This window comes from Passer domesticus, chromosome 10 (genome assembly GCF_036417665.1).
Source record: "Passer domesticus isolate bPasDom1 chromosome 10, bPasDom1.hap1, whole genome shotgun sequence".
Lineage (NCBI taxonomy): Eukaryota > Metazoa > Chordata > Aves > Passeriformes > Passeridae > Passer > Passer domesticus.
The window spans coordinates 23,827,787-23,846,902 of NC_087483.1; the positions used below are offsets into that span (position 1 = coordinate 23,827,787).

At 37.3% G+C, this 19,116-nt stretch overlaps 1 protein-coding gene across 3 annotated transcripts in view; it reads right to left on the reverse strand.

Annotated features, from left to right (window-relative positions):
• Nucleotides 1-19,116, reverse strand: part of MYO3B (myosin IIIB) — a 192,541-nt gene that overhangs the window by 33,095 nt on the left and 140,330 nt on the right. For all 3 annotated transcript variants that reach the window (XM_064434510.1, XM_064434508.1, XM_064434509.1), the window contains 2 exons: nt 12,004-12,067; nt 10,982-11,120 (listed from right to left, as the gene is read on the reverse strand). In XM_064434510.1, the coding sequence (XP_064290580.1) occupies nt 10,982-11,120; nt 12,004-12,067 (203 nt within the window). The remainder of the gene's footprint in view (nt 1-10,981; nt 11,121-12,003; nt 12,068-19,116) is intronic.

Genomic DNA, 19,116 nt, shown 5'->3' on the forward strand with positions numbered 1-19,116 from the left:
AATTGTAATTCTCCTTTCAAACGCTCTAAACTAGAATAATACTTTTCCCTGAAAAACTAGATACGAGCAAAGAAATACTACAGAAAGCAGCAGGACATTTGCCAAGGCTACCAAGCCTTCTGTTTTTACTGAAATTGAACAGTATCTTTTTAGTTTTTCATCTCATTTGCCTCTTCCTCTATCATGCTTGTCTGCACAGGTTTTCTTCTTTGATGGCATATTGCCTCTCCACTCCACTTCTGGATTGGTTTTAATTCCATGATGTCTGTCCATGTCTGTCACACATTTTCCCTACATGTGAAGTTCTGCATGGTTTAATCTACCGTGGTCACCATTTTCTGCCTTACTGTTATAATCTCTTTCAAAAAAAAAATTAGATTGGTTCCTCTTTTTTTTTCTCTCTTTTTTCCCCCCTTGCAAGTCACACCAAAAGTGACTACAATTCCACAAACAAGTAACAGAATTTAAGCAGAAAATTGGCAGGTGCTTTCTGACTGTGCATATTTATTTTGTGGGTGGGACAAGAAGGAGAGTTCTGAGAATTAACAATGATTTTCTTCAATATGTGTCAATGATTAGCTTGTGTGGCATGCTACTACCATGCAGACAATCTGATTTTGAAAGTTTTAGTTTGTAAGTTGCTTATGATGATGAAAGACAATAATGAAAATCCTGCTTCATTTGCAATGCCCTGAGACATGTCTGCCTATGGCTGTCTGATGACTATGTTCTTCCCAGGGAATGTTTTAAAGAAGACCACGGTTTACAAATAAGAGTATCTAAATATGGTCATGCAAAATTTCATTTTTCTAAAGCAGTTAAGCTCCTTTGGATATGAAGCCGAGGAGTTTACCCTTCTTGGGCTCTAAATCAATGATCAAAAGGCACTAAGTGTGAGCCTGGATATGCAGTCAGAAAACTGATATATACTACACACTTGAACTTACAGCTGTTCTGAATACCATTGCAAGGGGCAAATCCTTGTGAGGAGATTAAGAACTTCCAATTTATCAGTTTCTTATGAATGAAATATTAATTGGAAGCACATGGGCAACAAAGAGATGAAAGAAATTTACATCACTTAGTCTCAAAGACTGATGAGCAAAATATGAGGGGTTAGCCCAAACTAGAATCTTGTTCCTGTGCCCTTTTGGGACATTAGGCGAGGCAGTATGCAGACCTGAACTCCATATATATTCACCTGTCTCTGAAAACAAATCAAGAGCTCAAAGATTTTTGTGCCACAAATACCCCTTTTACCAATTTTTAACTACAGCAAGTAGATGTTCTTAATTTTTGAAACTCCACCTATCTATGCTGCTACTAAAATTAGCTTTTTTTTTTTTTTTTTGAGCAGCAACAAACTTACTTGTTGTTTTTTTTTTTCTTTCCAAATAAGCCCTTTAAAACTGACAAGCTTGCTGCTATTCATTTGATAGTCATGCTCTTTATCGTGACTAGGAATATGCAGTAAAGAACAGCATTAAAAGAATGTAGAAAAAACAATTGCACCACTTTGCTGCAGGGCATTTTTGGTGTTTGCAAATCCCAGAACTACAAAACAAGGCTGGAACAATGTAGTATTTTTTCACTGTTTTGAATGTAACTTGTGTGTGTGTGCAGGAGGCAACATAAGCACATTGGTGAGATGGGAGTCTCAAGAACACCACTACATTCACAAAGCCACAGACAAAGAATCGAAGAAGCTATTCCTAGGACAAAAACCAGCTGCAACTGAAGGTAAAGAGCTGGCACAGCTTTCCAACTTTTTACTACTAGGTAATCACATGCATCATCCATATTTGACTCCCAACAACATGTAAGACAGTCAGATGGAGAAGGACATGTTAAAGACGATCAAATCTTCATGGGTATTCTTACTGCTATTCAGCTTGTTAGCCATGTCTGCATTCTCCCTGTCAGACTTAGCCTGGTAGGGCAGACCAACCTGACCAGCAAGAGGCAGTAATTACTAATTACACAGTTGTGCTTCTTGCCTTCTCACACTGTTCATTGCCTATGTTTTCACATGTACAAGGCAGAACAAACCTTAAGGACAAAGAACAGGTACTGAGGTATTTTTAGGAAAAGAAACATTAGAATTCCTAAAACTCTTCTTTCATATATGTTGTGTTGTGATTAAGATATGCTTGTTGCCTGCCTGACCACACAGAGGAAAGCAGCTCCTCTTTTTCCCACTGGCATCAGTAACAATATTTCCTGTGATTTTGGTACTCTGACCTTCCCTTAGGGGAAAGGTGTTATAAGAAAGGAAGGTGCGGGTGTGGCATTATTTTGCTGCTGTACTGCCAACACTTGAGCACAACAACTTCTTCCTGGAATTCTCTCCATAGGCAAGGAAGATCCTCAAGAAAGATTATCCCAAGCCTGGGGTCAGAAGGGAGCTTTGTAAGCTCACAATTACTGTGACAAGCTAGTATTGGCTATTGCTTTACTCAGCCTAATCATTAGAATCATCTGAGGTTATCCATGAGAGAACTGAAATACAAAATACTTCTAGTGAGTAGAGAGAAGTAATGATGGACAGCCAAGTAATGCAATCATTGTCATGAGCAGAGCTAATGAATAAGTCATGTAAGGCAATCTTTCTTCCACCCAAATGCCTCAGAACCAGTTCATAATTTAGTGAATGGAATACCTATTTATCAAACTGTATCTATGAGTAACTTGTAGTACCTACATCTTCACATATGTGGTTGCAAACATTTTGTCCTCATTTTGTCCCCTTTACTTGTAAGAGATGTTTTGGTTTTGTTTTCTCAATTGCATTCACCAACCATGCATATCATATGCCATGGTCTGGGCTTCTACTGAGCCGTATATGATTTTCAGCAGCTAATCACATCCACTAGAATTACAACTCAAATTTAGAACATAGGAAAAAAATCCAAACCCATACAAAATACTTAAGAAGTTAATATGTTGTGGTACTCTCTGACCTATCCCACACACCTCATGTAACATTCTGCAACATCACAGTAATTATGTTACTGCTTTTAGTAGTATATTATCTCTTCACAGTATCTATGAAGAACGAGTAAAATAATTTGTGAAAGCATGCAGTGTCTTCTAGAAAGATGTGAAATCCAGCTATTACTACTCCAGCTATGACTACTAGTGGTGGGGAATTCCGTACAGTGAATTCAGATTTTTAAATACCAGCAAACACCGAGAAATTGTTAACATACAGCTAGCAGATTAAATCACAGCTCTATAAAAGCAAACAATTAATGGTCTTAGCCTTTTTATTACAAAATACCCAGAAATAAAGAAATTATCTAAAATTTTCTGATGTGAGAAAAAAAGTTAAAAATTTCTGCAATTTGAAAAAAAAAGCCATTGAGAAAATATTATTAGAGTTATTTTTGGTGTACTTACTCTAACAAAGTTTCCTTATAAAAATTGTGTGTTTTTCTCAGAAACAGAAGAGTAATGAATTAGGAGCAACACTATATGTGCATATGCATATATGTACATCAGTCATCTGAGATATGCTGCTAATTCAGAGCACTAATAACTGTGGCAAAAAAATAAGGCTGATATGGAATACTTAAAAGAATTTTCAAACAATAACAACAGGACAGTGAAATGCTGACAAAAAAACTTAACTACCCACAAAGATAGAACTAAAAGAAGCGTTCAAACAAACCTGTATGTTGTGGATAGAAAATGAAGACAAAGAGCAGGTGAACAGCAGCTTGGATCAGTGGACATTACGTGTTAAGAGGAGAAATTGAACCCCTATTAAAACCTACAGGGTTTTGGCACAGCATTATCATGTACTTATTATTCAACGTCATTAAATTTCTTGGATTTCCTACTACAATTTTTGATATTTCAGTGAGAGAGTTCTGCAACCCATTTTTATTGCAATGCAGTCATTACAAGCTGAATTTCAACTTGTTTTACATAGAACAAGTACTGAGCTGTCTCTGGAGAACTCTATTGCAATTTATCTCTGCAGTTTACTTGCATCTTATTTTATCTCTCACCTCTGATACTAATCAGTCATGGCTGCAGGTCAAATCTTTTCGCATTGGAAGCAATCACAATAACCAATCCAGAAGTAAACCAGCCTATAATGAAATTCACTGCCTAGGGCTAAACATAGAGCTAACATGTGTTTAACAAATCAAAGCTTGTATTTATCACTTGCCACTGTTTGTGTCTTTGCCTGTTGGAGGGGAAAAAAACAATTAAGAAGCTGTGCAGTAAAGAAAGATTTATGAACAGCCAATTTATTTTCAGATTTGTTGGTCTGATACTTTGGCAAAATTCAGGCTGCATATCATGCCATTACACAGTAGCAAAAGATTTAACAGAAACCATTGATGGGTGAATCAGTTCAGAATGCAAACATCATCACTGCAAGTCTCAGCTGAAAAATTTACATAAGGCCAAGAGAAGTGCAACTGATGTCACTTATGTTTACAGTTAGATTTTCTAAATTCACACTGAATTATATGGTAAAGAACTGAAAGTCTGAAAATGAGGTAATCTTTCTCACCCTAATGGCTAGTGAAGCTGCAAGGCTCCTGTTCAATTCCAGAAAGTGAAAATTCAGGGTTTCCACTGGATGGGAGGTGATGGTTCCTCCTGGGGGCTTCTGCAGGGTCCCACCACGTGCAATGCAATGCACAGTACCAGGCTCACCAAAAGCATCTATCTGCATAACCATGCAGCCTCACAAGCCTAGAAAGGTGATTATCCTTTCCTATAAGGATAGAAACACAATCACAGAATCAACTAGGTTGGAAAAGACCTCTGAGATTGAGTCCAACCTACAACTGAGCACCACCTTGTCAACTAGACCATAGCACTGGGTGCCACTTTCAGTCTTTATACCTGCAGGGACAGTGACTCTACCACCTCCCTGGGCAGTCCATGCCAATGTTTAATCACCCTTGGTGTGGAGAAATTCCTCTTAATGTCCAATGTCAACCTGGCTGGCACAGCTTAAAACTACGACCTCTTGTTCCGTCACTGGTTACCTGCGAGAAGAGCCCGCCCCCCACCTGGCTACACCCTCCTTCCAGCGAGCTGTAGAGAGTGATAAGGTCCCCTTGAGTATCCTCCAGGCTAAACACCCCCAGCTCCCCTCATAGGACTCACTCTCTACACCCTTTACCACCTTCACTGCCTTTCTCTGGACTGTTCCAGCACCTCAATGTCCTTTCTGAACGGAGGGGCCCAGAACTGGACGCAGCACCTGAGGTGTGACCTCACCAGTGCCGAGTACAGGGGGACAGTCATTGTCCTAGCCTTGTTGGCCACACTATTCCTGATACAGTCCAGGATTGACCCTGGCTTTCTTGGCCACCTGGGCATGCACTGATGTGTGCTGTAGCTGCTGCACGTGTTCAGCTGCTGTCTACCAGCACTCCCAGCCCTTTCCCACAGGGCCACTTTCCAGCCACTCTGCCCTCAGCCTGCAGCACTGCATGGGGCTGTTGTGGTCAGTTGCAGGACCCTGCACTTGGTCATGTTGAACCTCATGCTCTTGGTCTGGCCCATGGATCCAGCCTGTCCAGGCCCCTCCGCAGGGCTTTCCTACACTCCAGCAGATTAACTCTGACTAACCTTGGTGTTGTCTGCAAATCTGCTCATGGTAGACTCAATCTCCTCTTCTAGATCACCAATAAAGATATTAAACAGGACTGAACCCAACACTTATCCCTGGGGGACACCACTAGTGACCAGAAAATATGGATGCAGCACCATTCTCCACCACTCTCTGAGCCTGGCCATCCAGGCAGTTCTTAACAGTAATGACTGCTTTGACACATGGCTTTATTACCAGCTTATTTTCTCAAGAGACATCCTAAAAAATATTTTCTTATGAGGAATTTTACTTATACATTTGGAAGATAAATGAATGATCTGGAAATATGATTTCAATTTACTAAGCCCAAAGAATGTATCCCAGGTGTGATGAGATCAGTAATCTAGTGATACTCTTTTAGTATCACTGAAGACACTAAAAATAAAAAGAAGCTAATTTTTCTCCTGTATATGCCCAGTCAGATTTTGGTTCAAAAGCCACAGAACACTAGCAGGATCTTTTCACTGGAAATTCATTGGACAACACAGCAGATCTCTGCTGGAGCCTTCAGCTGCAACACGGCTAATAGTAATTTGTCTGTTAGAGTGTGGTATGTTGTAGGAGAATACTGTGGAGAACTCACAGGCCTCACACAGAGCTGCAGCATGCTCAGCACAATCAGATCATAATATGTAGCACTATCTTGGCCTTTTCAGAGTTCCTTGTAACAGTCGAACAGTCCTGTGATCATGCTATTTTATATATTTGTAAAAGAATTACCAACTCAAACCTGACCCACTCAGAAAAATCACCTGAAACAAAACCAAATATTTTGCCCCAAGCTCCCCTAAATCCCAGATACATAGAAAACTTTTCATGTAATTTTTTTATAACCAAGAGACCCGATTCTTCTCACTGTTATGATTTTACTGACTACAGTCAAGTTTTTCATGATTTATATTCCCTCAGTGTAAGATTAGTCTCAGTGGAGAGCTTAAAAATGATGAAATGAAACTCCTGTTCAAACAACCAAAAGTATTTCTAAATAGATTACAAATTCTTTCCTTTAAATTCTTGAATTATAGGATTCTGAAATGAATGGAATTATGTGTCAATATCATCCCATCTGTCAGTGACAACTAGTTGAAAGTCCATACAGTATTTCACTACACTACATCATGTAGCAGTGGTCTTGTTTTCACTTAGAAAGGAAGGTTTGTTACAATGAAATCAAACAGGAAGCTGAGTTACACAAACAGCTGAATGGCTTGATCCCTCTCTCACTTGCACAAAGTGAAGTGGCATCTTTTGTTACAAGGAACCCAGATCTTGATACCACATTTTGTGTGAGATACCGCCTGTTCTTTACTATAATACCTATTACAGTCATGCTGGGATATTGAATTTCTGTGAATTCAAGGATAAAAAGTGCCCCCATTTCCAAGCCACTACTGATTATTGCTTTGCCAGAGCCGTTAACTTTTTTCAAAAAATGTAAAAATAGGAATGAAATGAGACCAGAGTTAAAACTCTACTACAACATTAAACTTCCATGTAGTGTAACATACATCTCTATATTTAAGCACCTTTCATTTGCAATCACAAGACATTGAATTAAGACTGTACTTTAGACTGAGGCAGTTTAAAGTATTTTCAATAATAAAGTCTGGCATAAAGAAAACTGTACTCTAAAGCAAAGATCAAACTTCCAAGCCACTGTTCTTTTTAGATTGGGTATTTTAACATGATCATGCTTCTTAGCATTAAAGTTGGATCACTTCTTTAAAACTGGAGTTAAGTCCGAACTTCTAATGAAGTCATCATTATTTAAAATTTCTTGTTTAGGGTGATGAACTGGTAAATATCATCTGTGTGACGACAACCACAGAGTAAAATTTTGGGAATAATGTCTCCCATGCCCACAATGCCCCTACTAAAACTTGACCACAGTGGGCAAGGTGGGCAGCAGACTTCCTCCCCATCAAGCAGTAACTTGACATATTTAATTATCTGCTTGTCCTCCATCAGTGCAAAACACAGTGACTTCATATGTTTGTCCAAACCCAGCACAACTACATTCACCAAATTCCATTTTATGACTGGTTTACCAGAAAGGAAGAGAAAATTATCAACATAAAAAAAAATATACATATTTCAAGAAAAACATTAGAAATGGGTCACTGACTAATGGGACTCCAGCTTGAAACATACCAAGCCCTGATTTCCCCTAGTTTTGAAAATATAAAAGATTAAAGAATCTAAAATCAAAGGCTATACTGAAATGGACTATTCACTGCCTCTGACTGTGGCTATAGACAACACTACAGACTATACTTCCAGATCTCACAGAATCCTGGCAAATTTCTCTACTTTTCACAAAGTTTCAGCATTGCAATATGGGGTGAAAGGCATAAACTGAACATATCCACAAGTCACATTGTTCTCCCACGGGACAATGTCCACAGCCAGAGACTCTGTGTATTTTCTCACTTGTCCAAAATGTCTGTGCTAAGCATAAAAAAATATGTCATCGTTTGGTCAATGCAGAGGTACTATTAGCTTTCCTTTTGCAAACGTATTTCCTTTGCATCGCAGATAATCTGTCACACCTTTGAAGCACAGTTACATCGGCCAATTCCCTATGAAGCACTCTTCATTAATAATTTCAAACATTCTCACTATCAATCTCATCTATGGGAGTATCACTACTTGGCCTCTTGAGATTATATTATTTCAATTTCTTCGGTACTATATTGTGACTAGAATAATTAACTTCTGGCTTAATTGTTACTAATGACTGGACTCTCTGTCCAGGCACTGTGTACAGCAGAAACATTGGAGGGAATTCTCAGCATTGTCACTGTTCTTGTGCCAGTGCTGTGGCAGAGCACAGGGGAATGTCTGTGCCGTGTAAAACCAGCTCCTGTGACTCTACAGAATCACAGCACACGCATGCACTTGCTGTGCTTGCGGTTTGGCCATACTGCTCAGTCTTTCTATGACCCAGTGAGAAGGCTTTTGATGTGAAAAAGAGGTTTTTGTCTCTGTATTAATTACAGAGTATAGTCTTTGCATGATTTTTGTAGAAATTTTCTTCTCTATTCTTCCTTTGCCAATCTGTTATTAAGAACAGGCAGCCCGTGCTATTGGACAGCCAAATAACAAGATATGAGAGAACAGATGAATATAAAAACATGCAAAGTCATATCAACCATTTTGTCCTTTTGTGTTCTGTCCACTCTTGACTGAACTAGACCCTCACCTACTAAGGCCTCAAGACAAATAAGCAGCCTGTCCTTCCTTTTGTGCTTAAGCCTGCATACAGACTTTCTCCTTAAGCAAACACCAATGCTGCTTCATAACTGGGTCATGGACCAGTGCAGAAACCTGTCACATTCCCTTTCCCACTGGCCTTTGTATTTCAGGTCCAAGTACCACCAAGCTGGCAGACTAGTGCTGTCTGTAATGTAATTCACAGAGAATTAAAAAACAGTCTCTAACATTGCAGAAAAATGTTTCACTATGAAAAGTAACAGTCTTTGCATTGTTTGGACTACCTAGTGGGCAGCTTTTTAGTGTGAATAGCAGCTTATTTAGTATCGCACTGTAAAACTCACATATTTTTATAAGTGCTTTCTTATTCCAAAGAGATATTTCCTATTTCACTTGGTTTTCACAGAAGTGGAAGAATATTACCTGCTTAAAAGTGTACTTCATACACTGCGGCTGAATACAGACTGAGCACCAGGTGAAAGCATCTGCATGTCTGAATGCAAGCCATGCTTTTAAAAGCACCCAAAGAAGTTATTATTCATCACCGGGTTTATTTATTTAATAGTTACTCATTGAAATGTGATTTATATGATCATCCATTTGAATATTTTCATGCTTAACTAGGAAACTTATTTCTCTGCATTTGCATGCTTATTCATTTAAATATAGATGTCTCTTCAATAGTTCAGATCAATGTTGCATTTATCTCCTTTTCAAATTTTATTCTTTTATGATTCCACATTTTTGAAGACACTCTAAATTACTGGGTAATGGTTCTGAATAATATTTGCTAAGGGTGTATTTCTGCCGGTTTTACTCTAATTGTTTTACCTCAGACACAAGGTCTTTGATTTCAAGGAGACCAGTTGCAAGGTAACATACAATATATAGTGAGAGTAAAGATGATGGATTTGGGCCCTGACTGCTTTCCTCAAGAGGATTTCCTGCAATGAAGATATTTCTGTTTGACAGGTTTATTGTTTAACATGCAATAATTTAAGATAGCAATGCAAACTTCCCCTGCAGTTCCACACTATGGATTCAAAGCCCATATGGACTGAAATGCATGAAAAGGGAAGAATGGATTTCTCAATCTGCTCTGTTTAAATACTATTCTCTTTTTAGCATGGAAAGCACATTATGCCTGTTTGAAAGAGGAAAAACATTGAATCAACAGAACAAATTCCCTATAAATACTTCTCACCTTTACCTTGTAAATAGCTTTACTGAATTCTGTAAAATTTAAACACATAAATTGCAGGATTAGGGCTTAATTATTCAGATAAATATTTGTAGATTTACAAGATGAAAGGTGTCCCATTAAATAAATAAACAAACAGTAATATTAATTAATAGCATGACATTATAAACAACTAATTTTCAGTATTAATCTGCAAATTAATTTACTATCATATACATTTTGGCTCTGGTTACAGATATCACATTATCAACCTACTTAAACTGTGAAAGTTATTCTACAGTCTAGTAATGAAGTCTGCATTCATGGATTTGCAAAGATAGGATGATTACAAAACCCATGAAAAGAGAAAAGTATTCTGATAGGTAATGATTTCCTGGAATATCCAAAGATAAACCAGGTAAAATTCAAAAAATGTCAAAATGTTTTACATTAAGTTTTGGAACTCTTGCTAAACAAGGCAAAAATAACATAACAGCAAATAAAATTAAAAAAATTGCACTGCATAGATTGCAGAATTATTGCAGATGTTCCCGTGCTGCTGACTGAATCTTTGTGTGTGTGAACAAACTAGTCGTCTTTCATTCTGCCCAACATGAGAGATTTCATTACAGTCTTTGACTTCTGAGGTTGGAAGGCAAAGGAAAGCTGAAGCTCTTGAAGGTAGATTTGATTTCATTAAAAGGGTATTTTGAGATTAGCAATGACACTTTTAACAGAAGGTGTATTTTAAAAATCATTTTACTTTTGCCTCTATAATACAGAGACTTAAGGGCTTTTTCATATTTCCAGAGTGAAAATGTGTAGAAGAAAGTTTTTCCGTTATGTTTCCTGCCTTTCAAGGGATTGTTAAATGATCTCATCCCTATATAAAGCAAATTGCATGCTGAAAACATGTCGCTTATAAGCAGTAAACAAAATATCTCTGCTACTTTATTATTTCTTACCTCCTTTTTTACAGGATGTCAAGAGACTTGACAACTGCTGGTCTGAAACTGTCTGGGATTGGCTAATTGATTGTGAATCATTCGTTTCAAATGAATTTTTTAGAATAAATGGAGAAGCAGAAATCTCATCCAAATTATCCTGGAATAAAGAATGCTGGTTTAGGCACATAAGAAATGTATTGATTCCACTTGCTTATGATAACTTACAGCTGTGATCTCATAGAGAGCAACTTGCTATTTTCCAAGACTCTCTGAAACATCTAATGCTAGATTTAAGTTACACAAGATTCTTGTGGCTTTCAGCAACACTGACTTAGCACCCATGTCACAAACATTTGTTTACTTTTTTCCATTTAACTTATTTATCCCCTTTCCTCATGCAGTTAAATCATAGCATGCACTGTATGCTGATTTCCTCTCATAGTTAATTTGTATCTTTAGAAAAAGCTATAGGAAGGTATTAATCTGCTGTACATTTCTAAGTACATCATCCAAGGGATTTTGTTTTTTTAATCTTACATATGCTCAGCAGAGTTACTGGCAAAAACTGTACATTTTCTCCATTTCATCCTTTCAACATCAAATGGTAAGCAGCAAAAATTGGATCAGACTTCAAAGACTATGCTGTGCTCCAAGTCACAGAGCGACTCCTCCATTTCACATATTGAATTCGAGCAGGATATCAAAGTGCTACCAAAGAACCTCAGGTCCTTACTAAAAAAGAGTCTCTAACATCTGTAGAAAGTGAAGTGCACAGACAAATCACCTCAGGGAGCAGCTAGCATTTATTCTCAGCAGCAAATTTCCAGCCTTTTGATTCTCTTATTCACTGTACCTCCCTGTCTCTCTACAGAACTAAAGTTCTTAGCAAGCAGGCTTTTGTCTCAAAGACTTCAAAACATCACTAACGGTTTCATGTTCAGATGGCTATGCCAAGCAGACATGAACACATTGCAGAACTGTGGACTCAGGAATTTGAAGTTATAATGGGATGTTGTTTTAGAATATAAACTTAGTACTACCTTTTTAGTTTGTTTGTCAGGAAAATCAGGCACCACAGGAGAAGACTGGTTACTGGTTTGCTGCCTAAAAGCAAAGAAAATGAAAAAATTTAGTTCAAATATTGTAATTTCTTCACTCTTGTAAAAGCTTTACTGGCATACACACTTTTTTTGTTGATTTTCCCTTTTCTCCCTCCCCAATTTCTAAATATGCACATACAATCAATTCAGAAAAAAAACCAGACCAGTCCCATTTCCTCTTATAAAAAAGTGCATACTGTTAAACACAGCAACAGGTTATGAACAATGAATTTGTCATTAAAAATCTGTGCGTTTGTGCAGATGTGTAAAATGAGTTTACAAGAATTCAATTAAATTGAAGTAATGTATTAATTCGTTAAGATTTTACATTAAATATTTTTCCCAGGGCTGTGAGAAGCTATTTTCACAGAATTCAAACTTAGACACTCAAAATTCGATGGGTGAGCAAGAAGTGAAACACATGTGCTCTCCTAAAGCCATGTGGGTTAAAGAAAGAGCAAGAAGTAAAATGTCTTAGATTCTTTGTCTATATCTGTTACTATTTTACCAGCACATTATGTCGCCATAAAAATATTAAAGGCCAACTCCTACTTCATTAATGCTGATTAAAGTAACATAAAAACCTTCTGCAGGCTGTGATCCTCATTGTTAGGCATTTTAAGTCAATGGATTTCTTCAACAGTAAAGTCCACCCAGACAGAACTTGTTTCAGAATCTTCAGCTATCCAATACCAAAAAAGATGCTACCAATTTCATTTAGTGGATTAAAAAAATTGAGGCTCACAGAAACTATTTGGTATGCTCATGGTCCTCAAACTGGGATTAATACAAAGACTTTTTCATTGTCAAAAGAGAATGAAGTTGATAAACATTCATCTTTTCTGTAATGTTTCAATTTCATGAGGGAACATCGGACTTGCATGTCAGACAAGGGGAATTTAAGTCCCCCTTTATTCTTTGACACAAAGAAAGAGAAAAAAACATTCTCCCTAAAATGTAAATTGAATTTAAACTTGTGTTTTCCTCGGAGAAAAGGAAGGGATCCATTTCAGAAATGCATTATCATTTAGTACTGGCATACCTCTTAAAGTGGAAAGTACAACCTATGTCTAGGACTGCATTTGTGCATATACTATATTATCTGTAAAGTTCTTTATTACTATTTATCTTGTAAATATATTATTTGGATAATAATTTATTTAGTGGCACTGGTTAGATAACCTGCCACTTTTCCCCAAAATTTCCTCAAGCATTTTTTGAGATGATGCACTCCCTTTTCCCCCAACATTTCTGAAAATAAATCAAATACAAGGTAAAAACAATTAATAATCCTCCAGTACCACTGTGGTGGATGTCAAAATCAAAATTTCCTGTCAGATCAGTATGTTGCAAATAGCCTACAATGCCAAAACCAGACTGAATCATCATATCAATTTCAAGATTCAGATTTTGTGGTGGTTTGGATCTGGATCTAAATGAGCAGCATGAAAATATCTCTGTCTTCTACTAAAAAAAAATACACAACCTTGCCACAGCTAGAACCTTATATAATTGTTTAAAGCACAAAGGTAAAAATCCACAACTTCCCTTCTGTACAGCTCAAGCTAGCAAAAATCAGCCTCTGGAATTTGGAAGCCCCTAAACCCCAGCTCTCTGTCAGGATCCCAGTGATGCACTGTTTCTGATTAAAACAATCCTAAAGTGGGTTGTATTTGCCGCAAGAGAGCCCATCCTTCCACAGAATTACTGTTGCTACCAGAAGTATGCACTTGACTACTAGTTGTTACTCATGAGATTTTCATTGCATTTTTCTTCCCTTGTCCTGACAAGATGGGGAATGGCAGAACAGCTTGGTGGACACCTGGCAGCCAGCCAAGGTCAGCCCACCACAATGTCAAACTGGCAGGGAATACTTCTGAAAATGTGGTATCAGCAGCCGATCTGGGTTCATGGGCCTGGTTTCAGTCAGGCAACTCAACAATTTGCTGCTGACTGTTCAGCTACTGAGCTGTAATATGCCTCAGTCTTCACATACAGGCTGTCTATAAATCACTCCACTTGCAAGAAACATTGGAAAAAGAAAGAAACATTGATTCTTAAGGTCTGTCTACACATCTGTATAGTGTATAGACTCACTATCCTTAGCACTGAAAGCAGCTGAACCATAGCAACATAAATCTTGTTAATCTATGGAGATTAATTTATGCTGGAGAAAAAATACCTAGTTTTGGAGTTACTCTGGCCATTACTAGTATAAGTAATGGCACTTTTACTTTCATTATTTAAATGAAAGTAAATGAAAAGCTTTTGAAAATGTTAGAAACACTACTAGGTATTCTACCAGAAATAATTCAGTTCATTTTGCAAAAGCAGTATTTTATAGAATAGAACAAATTTAATCATTCCAGTGTGGGTAGATGAAAAATTCCAAAGGGGTGGGAAGGAGGTAAAAACTAGATGACACTGGAAAATTGTTCCCAAATTCCCATTTATGCCTTTAAAAATCCTGAGTAACTGAACTTAGGAACAGTAATTAGAAGCTTACATGACATCAGAATCAGGCCCATGGATACTACTGCATGCCACAAGGATTGCAGACTTCCTATTTCCATCATAAGCAATAATCTCAATGTTTGCTATGATTAAAAATAGGAAAGTGAAGCTATTAAAGGAAACCAGAATGTCTTTATACCAGCTTTTCTTGTGGAAATAAATGAAAATTCATATTGAAAAGATGCCTTATACAAGAAATAGGAATGTGATCTTGACAGAAACTGATATCACTCAAGGAGAAACTATGGGAAAGGTGTAAGGGAATAAATTACCAAGATCCAGTGGCATTCTTCTGAAGATCCTGAAAAAAATTGGTTTAAAATGTAGAGATGTGACCCTTTCAATCAGCTCTCCATGAAGAACAGAAACACAACAACATAGTGATTATTTTTCTTTTTGTTTTAATCAAAAGAATTCTTGGGAGGTTTTGTTGTTGACTGATAGAGTGAACCTCATTTTAGTGAGATGCAGGCTGCAGACCAAGCCAAAGAAACCACAGCAAAAACAGAAGAGCTTTTAGATGAAACAGGAGAATTCACTTGAAACCAGTTTCTAAATGAATTTGTTCTCATTTGTGACTGAAATAATGTTTAATCTCTCAGTGATACACGGGATACTGTGGTTATGTGCTAATCTACCAGTGCCCATGCAGGTAAATCCACATTCCATGCTATTTCAATGGGCCTCCGATTGTAGCAAGCCATTGAGAAATGAACCTCATTCATTTTTCAGGCACAGCAACAATGCCATTGCAAGCAGACACATGGAGAATTCCTCTAGACCCATTTCTGTACTTACTCCCCATACTGCTGCAGCAGCATCTGGTGGCACTACGATAAAAGCAGCTAATGGCAAACCCACTGGCACAGAAATGTTACAGTTCACTTGAAAATGATAAATCATCTAAGTCACCCCCACTTTCAGAGAAAAATCAGTTACACCTATTTTTTCCCCATATATTTGTTTAACCTTATTTAAAAACCTCCAATGATGGAGCTGTCAAGACTTTCCCAAGGTAACCTACACAGGGTTTAACTCAACTTACCATTAGTAAGCTTCTCTTGATGTCTAACCTAACATTATTTTGCTGCAATGCAAGCCCATTATTTCTCTCTTGATTCTCAACTGAGAACAGTTTATTCTCACATAAGCCTTTCATGATTGGAGAAATGATACCATATGACCCTTAGTTTTTCATCTTTCTTAGATATTTTCCTTTACCATGGTTTATAGAGATATGTGATCATTTCTGCTGGCAAAGGACTTGCTAATTTTCTTCAAGGGCAGTCTCTAATATACTACCTTAACCAAGTCTTGACAGTGATGACAAAATGTTACGATGCACAAGTGAGTTGGTGTATCTTCACTGCTGTAAACCTCCCAATGTAAACTTTGGAGCACTATTGACTTTGATATTGCAGTTCATTACATTTAATGTAACTGTTTCTAATTTAAATCCTACCCTCTCAAGCCCTTGTACCACCACTCACTTAGTACTGATAGAAATTTAGTAATAAGATTCTGCTTCATCAGTCATTAGAGAGCAGAAATAAACCCATTTCTAGAACTTGACTTTCACAAGCATACTTCCCAAAGAAGAGAAAAATGCTGATAATTATTCTTTGTCTATAATTTTATAAACATCTAAATTGGTGTGCCTGTGCAGCTTAGTTTGTGTACAGACTCTATTATAAAATCTTGATTCTGTACTGTAAGGCTCATGTGAATGTCATTACTAAAAATAATGGTTTTGAGAACCTTAGCTGACCAAAGTCTGGACATGATACAAAACAGGTAAAAAGAGAAAGATACAAGGGAAAAAAATCACAATGAACTCAGTTCAAGAGTGTGAACTGGTGTTGATGTCCAGTATCTTCTACTCTTAACACACAGAGCTCCAAAGGAAACCAAGGAGCAAGGGATACTCACTGACACACAGTTGTAGTCACAGACCCAACTGATGTGTAACTAAGTCACTCTGTGGAAACAGTGCCTTCTTCTATACAACATAATATGATGGCACTGATTGTGTACATGTAACTAACTTCTATTGTGATGTTTAGCAGTCATTGAGCTATAGTACAATGAGCTAGAGGAAAAAAATTAACAATACAGTAAGTGTTTTCTGGGGGAAGTATCAAATCAGTAGTACTTAACACAATTTTCATTTGGGAAGGAAATGGAAAGGATAATGATGGTGGAACATGCAGGTTACAGATACTTTGATGGGTTCTAAAGGGATTTAAAGATATTTAAGAATGACAGCTCTGTCTGAACAAGAAGATGAACAAGGTCGTACAGATTAAGGTCCTTAGTCACTGAACTGTAGATTATCCTGCTAAGCAAGAATATTTATGAAAAATATATTCACTAGAGATCTGTCAATCTAACAAGTTCAAATCACATGATGTTTTAGAAAATTACTTCTCACTTCTCCATAAATTATTCCTAATTAGCTCAAAAGATCCCTAATACTACCTTGAAATTTAGCTATGCCATTGAAAAATGCAGCATTTTTGATTTCTGCAATGATCCATTGCAAAATGGAGGCACACATTAAGTAAGGCTGGTGTCTGTGCTCTCCTTGCGAAAGAGGAGACCCCATCACACTCCTCCCTCCTCTTCTGCCTATTCAGCTCTATACAGAATGGTAAATCTGCTATTCAGCTGCTGTAAAAACGCTCAGAAAGATTTCCACTTTCCTCATCTGAACCATGTTTTACTCATGTCTTGTCATGTTATTTTAAAGTCATGTTTGACTTTAAAATAACTGCCCCTTTTAAGGTTTGGTTGTGATTCAGCTCCTTGATGCCACGCAGGCCTGCAGCTTCCTCTCAGTGCCTGATGATGTCAGGAAAAGGCTTGGCAGGTGTTTCATACACAAATGGTTTTTGGGGAATAACTAAAACTTGGTGTCAGCTTCCCAGGTGCACAATTATTCCCAGGATCCTGTTTCAGCAGGAGTCACAAACACTTCCACAGCTTTGTGGAACTGAATGGATAAGCATTTTTTCAATGAGACAAAGCCACTTCCCTGCTAACATTTACACTATCTATTTCTACTCCAACCAGATATTTGCCAGCTCTCAATTTGCCTTAGTTACCTTAGTGACATCAGCTTTGCATTTGATAACCAAGTCAAGCATATAAATGCATGAAACATTTTAACATGTAATTCTAAATGAACAAATGTGTGCATTTAATTAGAAAGCCATGTAATTTTTTAGCTTCATTTTCATTATATCCTGCATTCACTGACTCAAGAGCATGAACTAGGTATAGTGATTCAATTTCTTCTATGGGATTAATTTTTTTTATGTGCTCATTTTTTCTGAACACTTTGAAATTCACAACTTAGTACAACTGAGTGCTTTACATATAACACTGCAACTCAGCTTTCACACAGATCTTTAAAAGAGCAGCAGGTTGCCATACATTTAACTGCAACATTATACTCCTCTGCATGCATACAACAAAATTGTGTGCCATTATGCTTTCTGATCTTAAGTGCCTTTAAGCTCATTTCTTACTGTCCAGAACTACCAGTTAGGGGGAAAAAAAGAAAAATAAATAAAAAGAAAGAATAATTAGTAGAAATGAAAGAAAATGATGAGAAAATAGTACTTTATTTCCTTTACTTTTGTTCCACAATATGTGAAGACACACTGAAGTTGCTTTCTCTTGTTGCTTAACCTACCGTGTTAAGCATCTTCACCTTTCTGTTTCCAACAAGTTTTCTGTATGACTGAACAGCCATGTGCTTAAAACAACAGCCCAGTAACAGCTACATGATAAAGTGATGCTTGATTTTGGCAACTAAATTACTGGATTTAGTCCCAGGGTTCTGAACACTACCTGTGAAATGCTGACATTTTCAAGTCTTGCTGACGTCACTGGAACCTGAGGCCATTGCTGAGAAACGTATGGATTAGGCAAATAATGTGCAGGTTTTGTTTGGGTTAAATTAAGAACTGCCAGCAGTAATGGCAGTTTCCCAACTCCAGGCAAAAGATGAACTTATTTATCTATCTGACTGCAAACTGCAACCTGGACTGGGTGAAAGACCTGAACTGCCAATGTACTTTACGTGGACATCTTCAGGTCAGATATCTAAATGCATTTAGACACTGATTTCAATCTAAGTTTGGTGGCTACATGTCTTTAAAGGTTGTATATACATGCTACACAAAGCCCAAATTCACCTCAACAGTAAACAAACAATAAATTCTCTGTGAGCCTCAAAAGATATACAATTAAGCCAAGTTGTACCAAATCCAAATACATTTGTCTGGCGAGTAACAAAGAATTCCAGAGACATTTTAATGCAAAAAAATGGAAGAGAACCATTCCTACACACAAAATAAATGAATAAAAAAATTTTAAAGAGGCTCTGTGCCTCCAAACATCTCCAAATGAAAACGTCTATTTACATTGTAAATAATTATAATTCTGGATGCCAAAGAAAACTGACAGTAGACATCTTATTAGCTCTTGCTTTCAATCATCAGTGCAGACTGGAGAAGACATGAATATGTGATC